Source organism: Bidens hawaiensis, unplaced genomic scaffold (assembly GCF_021521415.1).
Source record: "Bidens hawaiensis isolate Kalapana, Puna unplaced genomic scaffold, B.hawaiensis_p1.1 tig00006228_1, whole genome shotgun sequence".
Taxonomy (NCBI): Eukaryota; Viridiplantae; Streptophyta; class Magnoliopsida; order Asterales; family Asteraceae; genus Bidens; species Bidens hawaiensis.
The window spans coordinates 24,068-34,616 of record NW_027491411.1 but is presented as its reverse complement, the minus strand read 5'-3'; the positions used below and the strand labels follow the sequence as shown (position 1 = coordinate 34,616).

Below are 10,549 nucleotides of genomic sequence, written 5' to 3'. Positions count from 1 at the left end.
TGTTTGTCCCTGATCTATACTTTTTATCACCAGTGTTCGTATCTGTTTAGCTGTTTAATGGTTGGCAAGTTTAACTTAAATCTATTGGAAATTTGGAACTGTGTTTTGTGTGAATCTATTTGGAACTGGTTTTTGTGCGATTAATTAGGTCAGTTTTTGGAACCGTATAAAGTACCGATTTTTTCTGGTTGGTTACATGAACAAACGAATACGGGTACCGGTACTGATTGCATTCTGTCGTGCGGGACCGATATTTGGTAAAAAAGATGCTCTTTTCTAGAGGTGTATGCTTTTTGATTGATTAGTTGTGATTAATGATTAATATTGGATTTTCGGATGGATGAGTTGAGTATTATGAACTGGTGATATGATGATTTTTGGAATTAGTAGATTTTAATTTGGTGTTTACAGTTTACAGTCTGTTAATTGTTATTTTGTTTGGGATTTAGGTTTTTCTGGATCGCTTATTTTGCTGCACACCGGTCAGGGGTTTGGTTTTCATTTATAACCGAAACCGATTACCGATAACTGATTTTTGGTTTTCCAAAAATAATCAAAACTGATAACCGAAATTGGTTCGGTTAGTGCATTGGTTTTTGGTTCAGTTAATAACCAAAGCCAAACTAAACCTTAACATGATCAGCCAAACTTTTTTGCTTACAGTTTATTAATCATTATTTTGTTTGAGATTTAGTTTTTTCTAAATCGCTTATTTTGCTGCATATCGATTAATCTGTTATCTATCGTGTATTTTTTGATTGATTATATTAATGAATAATATATGCTCATAGCGACTGGAATGTTATTTTTCTGCATATTAATTAATCTCCTGGTCCTATATAACTTGATTTTGTTGCATAAAACTATTTTGGCCATTGAGATTCACAGAAATTTGGGAAGCTTCAATATCGATTTTCAATATAAATTGTTAAAAAAATGTTATATACTGAGAGTTTGAGACACACTAACCAAGAATATTGCTTTGCAACTTGTTTAATAAATGGTTCCATTGATACAATTAATCATAAAGGATTTGAAATATCTCCTTCAACTTTGGAAAAACTGATTGATGTTTATAAGTTGAGATAGTCATATACTTTCTGACTAAATTGAGCTTCTTTCTTACGAAAAAAAGGTGATCTGACTGATTTTTTCATATGTTTCTTTGCAGGGTTCATTTAACTTTTATCTTGTCTAAAAGTTATAATAATATGTTTCAACGTGGGTTCTGGTGCATAAATCTTGGTTGACAGTTTTTGCCTTTCTTGCACCATATAATTATCTAACTGAGGAAAACATTACGATAAATGGGTTCCCTTTATGGCACCCATGAGATTGTTGAAGTGAAAGATGAACCTGGTTTGAATGATAAAGGGAAAAAGGCTAAGGGGTGCAGTAGATATATGGAGGATGACATCAATAAGTTATTTGAAGGTATAAATATCAGACATTCATTCAACGGTTCAAGCTACTCTGATGAAACAAGTGGGGCCACACCGAGGAAAAACCCGTCAAAGAAGCCAATGAGGATGAGTTTATCATCTACTTCAGGAATTGGGTATCAAGAGCCCGTTTCTTTAAAACAAGCGTTAAGGGGATTATGCATTTCTCAAGCTTCAGAAATGGCTGCAATGAAAAGATTATCAATGCCTTATAGCAACAGTCCACAGTCAACCCCTCGGTTTAATCTTGAAAAGTCAACAAAAAGTGTTGGACTTTTGAAGGAGATGTTACGCGAACCAGAATCTGATAGCCAATCTTCAAATGAAACAGTGCAAGAAAAGAAGATTATTTCAGTCCCTTCACCAATTCAACCCGAAAGCTCATTGGATTCGGTCAATTCTGAAGTCAAATCTGAAGTCAACCCAGTTAACAATCTTGACAAGGGTAATGTTACACCAACTAAGTCAACTCCAAGGTCACGTTACAAAGGAAAGTCAATAAGAACTTCGCCTCGCGCCGTCAAGACGGTAATTCGGACCAAAACCCTTGTGAAGAAAAAGTCAAAACAGGAGTTGACTTCTGCTACTACAGCTTCTAATGCATCTGTTCCAGTGAAATCCCAATTAATATGCCAAAAATGCAATTGTGCTATAAAGGATGCAAAAACCAAGCCCAATAAAGACTCTCAATCTCCTCTTTCTTCGAGTAGTACAGATAATGGCGTGAACAAAAAAGTCAACCCTTTGACCAACCATGGTAAAACCATTTCTGTATTACACAGTAAGAACTCAAAATATGGAGACAAAGGTGAATTCACTCAAAGTTCAAATAGTAGCATATGTGAATACGGTAGTAGTACTAGCATTAGTGAAGAAAGAAACCTCAGTGGCTGCATTATCGTCAACCGACCGCATATGTCAAAAGATATTAGGTGGCAGGCGATTAATCATATGATGAAACAAAACGGGTTTCTTGGATTGAGACATTTCAACCTGTTGAAAAAACTTGGTTGTGGAGATATTGGTACGGTTTATCTTGCTGAATTGGTCGGCACAAATTACCCTTTCGCCATTAAAGTTATGGATAATGAGTTCTTGGAAAGAAGGCAAAAGATGCCTCGGGCGCATATGGAAAGAGAGATTTTGAGCATTTTGGATCACCCGTTTTTACCTACGCTTTATGCTCATTTTGTTTCAGAGAATTTGTCCTGTTTGGTTATGGAGTATTGTCCAGGTGGCGATTTGCATGTTCTCAGGCAGAAACAGCCCGCTAGATATTTTCATGAACAAGCTGCACGGTTAGTCAAACTTCCGGCCTCTGTTTTTGTTTTTTATTATTATATTATTAGGGCAAAGTGCATGAAATAGAACTGGTCTTTACATTTTTACCCCATTTGGCAACCAACTTTAAATTTATCACTATTTATGAAACCAACTTGCACTTTTTTATGGGCATTTTTCAATTGGTAGTTGGTCAATTTTTAAACCTGCCATTATGACATATTTTTGTTGTTTTAGTGTGGCTGTGTGTGTATATATATGTGTGTGTCTAATAGTTTTATAAAAAGGTTATTGTTTTTTGAAACTTACAATAAAACTTATTCTTAGGTTTTATTTCACATAAGCCTCTTTTGATTATGTGGCAACTGACATGGCATCAACCAATATGACATAAGCAATTTACTGGTAGAATCAGTTATTTTGAGGTTGGGTGCTAAATTTGGTGATATGTTGTATGTTTGTTTCTGATGTTTGCCGATTTTAAAACTAAGTCTGGTAAGTTTGTTTCTTTTTTCTGCAGTAACTTTAAAATGATTTAGTTCTTTTTATATAAAAAAAGTGTGAATTCGTTTCTCTTAAATCATTCTATTTAAAAATTTGGAATGTTGATATCATTATTATAATCCTAAGTTCCTAACTAACTTATTTATTATCTATACAGATTCTATGTAGCAGAAGTACTTCTTGCCCTAGAATACTTACATATGCTTGGAATTGTATACCGAGACTTAAAACCTGAAAACATTTTAGTTCGAGAAGACGGTCACATCATGGTCACAGATTTTGACCTTTCACTTCGATGTCCGGTCAACCCAATTCTGGTCCAACCCTCTTCCGGGCCCATCGAGCCACCCAGAATGTCGGGCCCGTGCGCTGGTTCAAGCTGCATCGACCCGTTTTGCATCAAACCCACCTGTCAACAAGTCTCGTGTTTCAAGTCTAGAATGCTATCCAAACCAAAAGCCCGGAAACCAAAACCTGACTTAGCGGCAATAAACCGCTTGTTACCACAGCTTGTGGCTGAGCCGACAGAAGCTCGATCCAACTCATTTGTCGGAACCCATGAATATTTAGCTCCTGAAATCATCAAAGGCGAGGGTCATGGGAGTGCGGTCGATTGGTGGACTTTTGGGATCTTTCTTTACGAGCTTTTATACGGAAGGACACCTTTTAAAGGCCCCGGTAATGACGAGACGTTAGCTAATGTGATATTGGAAAATCTTAGGTTTCCCGAAACGCCCCTGGTTAGTTTTCAAGCTCGGGATTTGATTAAGGGGCTATTAGTAAAAGAGCCTGAAAACCGATTGGGGTCACAAAGAGGGGCGGCTGAAATTAAACAACACCCGTTTTTTGATGGGTTGAATTGGGCTTTGATACGTTGTGCATCTCCACCCGAGCTGCCAGAACCGTATGATGTCACGGTTTCCAAAGCCGCATCTTTGGAGAAAGCTAAAAAGTATTTGGATTACAACGAGTCGTCTGAAGGGCATCTTGAGTTTGAGCTGTTCTAGTAAACGGGCCCATTCATTAATGAGAAACTGTACAAGTTATTGCTAGAGTTTTGAAATATTTAATCCGGGCTTTTGTATAAGTTTTTGCTTTAGATTAATTAAAATTTCGACAAATTTGCATGGCCAATGTTTCGAGTTTTTTGGTCTATCAGCTCGACTGATAATGCCAAGAGCTTAACTTGATCCGACCGGTTTGATCCGTTCTTTTTGGACAGTCGTTCTTTGTCAGTACCAATGTGATACCAAGTCTATTGGTATGGTGTTTGCTTGTTCTAAAGTGAGGTGGTGGGTTCAAAATTTTTGCAAATGCAAGGCTCGAACGATTTTGGACTTTTGTCAGTATTGAATGAGCGAAAACAGTTTTGAGGAATAATAATATTACTTGTTATAAACCGTCAAACTGTGTTTTATGTTTTGTTTAGTACATAACTAGCTTATAACTGAGAAGCGATGAAGATCATATAGACAGTATGCTTATGTTTTTGTTTAATACATAACTACTCTAAAACTGAGCCAAGAGAATCATATTAAGAAGCCATGAGAATCAAATTAACACATGTATCTTTTGTTTTAATTGTAACTAGGTAACAACACACAACGCGTTGCGGTGGTTTAATGGCGCATAATTAGGGGTGTTCAAGGAATCCGAAATCCGAATAAAACCGAAATCCGAACTGAAACCGAAACCCAAATAAACCGATCCGAATTCTTATTCGGGTCGGATCAATCCGAATAACTAATCCGGATTCGGATATGGAATTCTAAAAAATTCGGATTGTTCGGATTATTCGGATATCCATTTAATCCGAATAAAAACATGTTTTTAGTGATATTTTCCGGTATTGTATAATAATTAGACTATTATTTGAAGTTTAAACTTTAAACTTGTGTTAAAAGTAATTCGTATTTCCCAATTTATATGTTTATTGTGATTCTAAACTATTAAATGTTGTGAACAAAAAAATAGGAAAATTTTTTAGGCTTATTTCGGATTTTTCGGATAATTTCGGAATTTTCGGATATTATCCGAATCCGATCCCAATTAAATTCGGATAGATTCGGATCGGATAGGAATATTCCTAATTCAGATCGGATTGGATTTCGGATAGGGTCAAAAAATTCTCAAATCCGAATAACCCGAACCGAATAATCCGTTATCTGATCCGATGAACACCCCTACGCAGAATTAGCTTATGATACAAAACCATATATATATAATGACGTGTAGTCAGTTGATAAAACCTGTATGGTGCGGCTGCGAGTCAACGCAAAGACGCGAATTCTTTCTGCATCGGGTTAATAAACCAAAAAATAATTTTGTCAACACACATATACAACAGATCAACTTAGGTCAAATACAAAAACAAAACCCGCGCGTCGCAACAGGGAACGATCGCGAATTCAGCCGGTATGCCACAAAACTAAACAAAAACTTAAATTCGTTAACGCCAAATACAATAAGTTTTAAGATATTTTTAAAGACAGGCATGTTGTGGCGGCGAACCAACGCGAATCCGATTGGTATTAACGGTGTCGATACTAAATGATAAAAATAAATTAGTAAGCCAAATAAACTATAATAAAGAAATTTAATACAAATAGAATTTTCAAGAAAATGATATATGTTTCATACACATTGGTGTAATTGGAAAGCTTTGTAAGCCTCAATATAATGGCTTGGTGAGACTAGTGATACTCTTGTTATTATTATTTCTCGTTTGATTTGCCAAGTAAAGAATTTGAAGAAATATACCTCTTGGACGTGTTAATATTCCATGATACAATAGATTTGGATTTATTTAAATGAACTGATACTCTTGCGGTGCGGTTCTCAAAAGGTGTATAATGAACGAGAAATATGAAGTGTCGATGATGGAGAATGGTCTTTCAAAATCGTTTATGAAGCTTTTTGTTGTGAACGAGCCAAATGAATTACTATACACACCAAGTGGGACTTGGGGGGTTAGGAAGAATGGAGAAATTATGTTGGTCATAGACACCACTGATGATGATGATGATGATGATGATGATGATGATGATGATGATGATGATGATGATGATGCACAACTTGTAGCGTATCAACCCTTGTGGGGACACATCAATGATCTTGGGAATAAAGGACGAACTAATACAATACCCGCGAGCCCGTTTTCAAAATCAGTTTTTATCCTTAGCAGAAGTAGGATTTAGGACAATTTGTTTCGACATTTAATTCAATTGTTTGCTTAAACCCTGATTTATTTTTATTTTGCAATTTGAAGTATATTTTTATTTTGTTAAGGAAAAATATATCATTTCAAACCATAAAAAGTAACGTTAAGCACTCAAAACGGATATAAACGACTGCTCTGGCAGACCACCAACCCGACCGATGAAAGCAAAACCGAAATTTCAAACTCGGTCCGGAATGATCCCATTGCCGGCCCTTATGAAAATTTTGAAATAGGAGCATGGTTTGGTTCGAATTCCATATCAATAGTAGTACTTATTACCTAACACAAAACGTACATTTAACACCCATGACAAAATCAACTGCTATTCATATACTTATGAAACATTATCATTATTGTCGAAGCACGAAATGAATCTGACCTGATCCATGACGATGTTTCCACGGTTTTTCGAGATGAACGAACCACGTCTTGATCTTCTTCATCAGCTGCTGGTGACCTGCGATGGCTTTTTGGGGGTGTGGAGGTGACTGCTAAGAAATCCTAAGATCTCTTGTTTACAGACACAAAAAAGTGGTGGTGGCTCTTATTGAGCATGACCCATTCATAAGGAGGTGGAGACCTCCTTATATAGAGAGTCTCATGGCCACCATCATGGTACCCTAATGGGCCTAGCCCAGTTAGGGTTACCTCCACAAAACCCCTCAGCCATTTAACATTGTATTAGTCCATATAATAAAATAAGCCAAACATAATAAATTTAGGGTTGTAAAACCGGGTTTAGTACCATACCCCTACAATTATCATTATTCAGATGCATACCATAGACAAATATGCACTTAACCATTCTTTCCTTAAGCTAGCTTTCAACAATAATAATGACATTCAGACTCTGTTGAACCCGAGCACCATCCCCAAGCGCCACTCTCGTACCTCTTGGTACACAGCTGGTGAGCCTTATGTTTAGTACAATGACCACCCGGTAATATCTCAAGTGACTCACATTCTCGTCGTTGTATGCTGATCTTGCTCTCACCACCTACATACATTATTAGTAAAATGCAATTAATTAGCTACAACATTTTTGTACCGATTAACACATGTTATATATACACATGCACACACTTATAAGCAAACCTGGCCGTCCTGATGTCGTGGTAACTAGTAAAAGAGCAATAAGCATGCTGATAATAAGCTTCATCGTTTGTGCTAATTTCTTGCTTTTATTTTCAGGATTAGTGTTAACAATGAATTGAAAAGTTTTGTTTACAAAGTTTTGCTTTTATAGGATGCTTGTGAGTTATGGCATCAGTTATTGTGTGTGTTTAACATATTAAAGGCAATAAATTACGATCAAATTTATATATATACTTAAATGGAATGCTTCTAAATTTATACAAACAATAAACAATTATACAACAATCACACTCCATGATTATAGGAGTGTTTGACTAAATACAATAGGAAACAAATAAATACAAATTAGAGAAGAATATAACATTAAATAGTTATCTAGTACCCGTTTAACATATCTTAACACAATTTATCTCGATTTGGTCTCTAATAGACTAACATAAAATGGTTTGGTTACGAGTTATTCGAAAATATATGATTATTGAACACTTATATATAAATATACGTGAAATTATGGCAATAATGTATTTATAAGTTCAATGAAAAATATGTAGCATTAAAATTTAAATAGTTACCTTCTGTCTTTATTATTTTTTTTGAAGGACAATTTTAATCAAAAACAAAAAACTAGCAAAATGTTAAAGCCACAAACAACAAATTAAACAAAAAAAAAAAAAGAAATTACACCATTCATTTCAAGGAAGAGATTAAAATGAATTCATGGCAACAACATATGCAAACTGTTTAATGAAAAATACATAACACTAAAAATTTATCTTGTATTTGGATTTGAATTTCTATCTCCGTTTTCATCTTCACATGTTCTTACTAATAGACTGAAATTGGTGTTGGGCTCGGTGAATTTTGATTCTCAATCTGGTTTTATTAAAGGCAAAAACGTTATCAATGGTCAATTAGTTATTAACGAGCTCACCGTGTTGGCAAATTAGAGAAGAATATACAAACACTTGCTTTTCAAAATCGACCGAAAAGGCTTTTGATCACATAAATTGAAATTTCATCGATTCTAGGCCGCCCATCCTTGTGAGCGGGTCGTCGTCTTTTGAATATTAATTTCAAAGAAGGGTGAGGCAAGGAGACCCTATGTCTTTTCTGTTTATTATCAGGATGAAGACGTTCACTAGCATGTTCTCCAAAGCTAATGCATTGGAAATTTTTCGGGGCATTTCTCTACCGAACAAAAGGCTATCCACATATTGTATTTTATATACACCGAACAACACCATTTTAGTGTGAGAATGGTCTAAAATGAACATGCTAAATATGACCATGTTGTTGAGATGCTTCCATTTCGATTCGAGGTCACATAATTATTCCATATCTACTCTTATGGTTTGGTTTGTTGTCTCCTTAAATTGTAGTTAGCGGTTTGGGTACTTAAACATTCCTACAACCATCTAATAAAACATTGTCATTCTCAAAGTTCCCAAATCAATTAAGAGCATGTCCAATTTTTATATTTTAGCTTTTTAATAAAATAAAAAAAGTTGTTTTCTAAAAGCCATAATACCTTCTTCTTTTAAATGGTTTGTAAAAGGGATATTGGTTTTTTTAATACTCCCAACTTTCCTTTATTGGTAGATAACACTCCCAACTTTTGATTTGTCACCCACCACTCTCAACTTTCAGCATATTTTCCTGTACCACTCCCCGTCTAAATGAACACTAACATCGTTAATGTTTTGGACTAAAAATGTCATTCAAATTAGTCGATAGGGTAAAACAGAAATTTTATTTTTAACACACAACCTCCATTTTCGGTGACCACGTTTTTCCGGTGACCTCTTTTTTTTCCGGCGAATTTGATTTTTCCGACTATCTCGTCTTTCAGAAAATGGAGATGGTTCTAAGGTGTAAAAAGGTGATGGAGATCATGAAGATTGTGCACCGGTGGAGATATGATGAAGATGGTGCTCGCCGGAAACCTGTAACTCGATTTTCCGGCACGCAGGCGATCCCAGAAGGTGGCTGGGTGAGACACTGGTGGTGGCGGGGGTTGCGGTTTTGGGGCGGTGGGCGGTGAAATGATGGATATGGTGTTCGCCGGATACCTGCAACTCGTCGGAAAACTCAAATTCATATGTGAAGCTCGATGAAATGATGGATATGGTGTTCTGAAAGACGAGATAGCCGGAAAACTCAAATTCTCCAGAAAAAATGAGGTCGCCGAAAAATCGAGGTCACCGGAAATGGATGTTGTGTGTTAAAAGTAAAATTTTTGTTTTACCCCCTCAACTAATTTGAATGACGTTTTTTTAGTCCAAAACATTAACGAGGTTAGTGTTCATTAAACGGGGAGTGGTACAGGAAAATAGGGTGAAAGTTAGGAGTGGTGGGTGACAAATCGAAAGTCAGGAGTTTTTTCTACCAATGGGGGAAAGTTTGGAAGTATTAAAAACCAATATCCTTTTTTAAAAAGCCAATAAATCAAAAAGTTGTTTGAAAAGTAACCATATTGTCAAATGTTTTAAATTATTTTCTTTTGTTAAAATAGACCGATAGTATCAAATTATTTTGTTTAGAATCGTAATAATGCTACCTTTTAGAATTACTTTAAATATGTTAAAATATAAATTTATTACCAATCTTCGGACTAATATTATTATTATTAATCCATCACTTATGGTCTAGCGGTAGGAGAGTTTGGATTCTCCAGCAGAGACTCAAGTTTGATTTTTACTTATATCACTTTTGATGAATTATAACAATGAAGAATTTGAGCTAGACCTTATGAGGTTGTCAGTTTGAATCCCGAGCCCACCTGGGTTTCCGTACCACCGTGTGTTACGCTATAAAGTCCTGCTCTTATGGCGGCGCAACGATGGTCAAGTGGCAGCCTACGATATGGTTTCCCAAAGAAACATCAAAGTCAAACTCTGAAGCCATCATGAATCCAGCTATGACAACATAGTTAGGCCAAAGTAGACAAACATGACTCTTCAATTTGAAAAGTGCAGTGATCTAGTTAACATAAAAAAGACTGCCAAAT

The 10,549-nt window shown here is 35.8% G+C and overlaps 1 protein-coding gene across 1 annotated transcript; it reads left to right on the top strand.

The window, feature by feature from the left end:
* Window positions 1–1,036: 1,036 nt before the first annotated feature.
* On the top strand, window positions 1,037–4,348 carry LOC143631684 (serine/threonine-protein kinase D6PK-like). The gene is made up of 2 exons (XM_077100366.1): window positions 1,037–2,740; window positions 3,385–4,348. The coding sequence occupies exons 1-2, from the start codon at window positions 1,308–1,310 to the stop codon at window positions 4,232–4,234; spliced, it is 2,283 nt and encodes a 760-aa protein (XP_076956481.1). The 5' UTR covers window positions 1,037–1,307; the 3' UTR covers window positions 4,235–4,348.
* The last annotated feature ends 6,201 nt before the right edge of the window (window positions 4,349–10,549 follow it).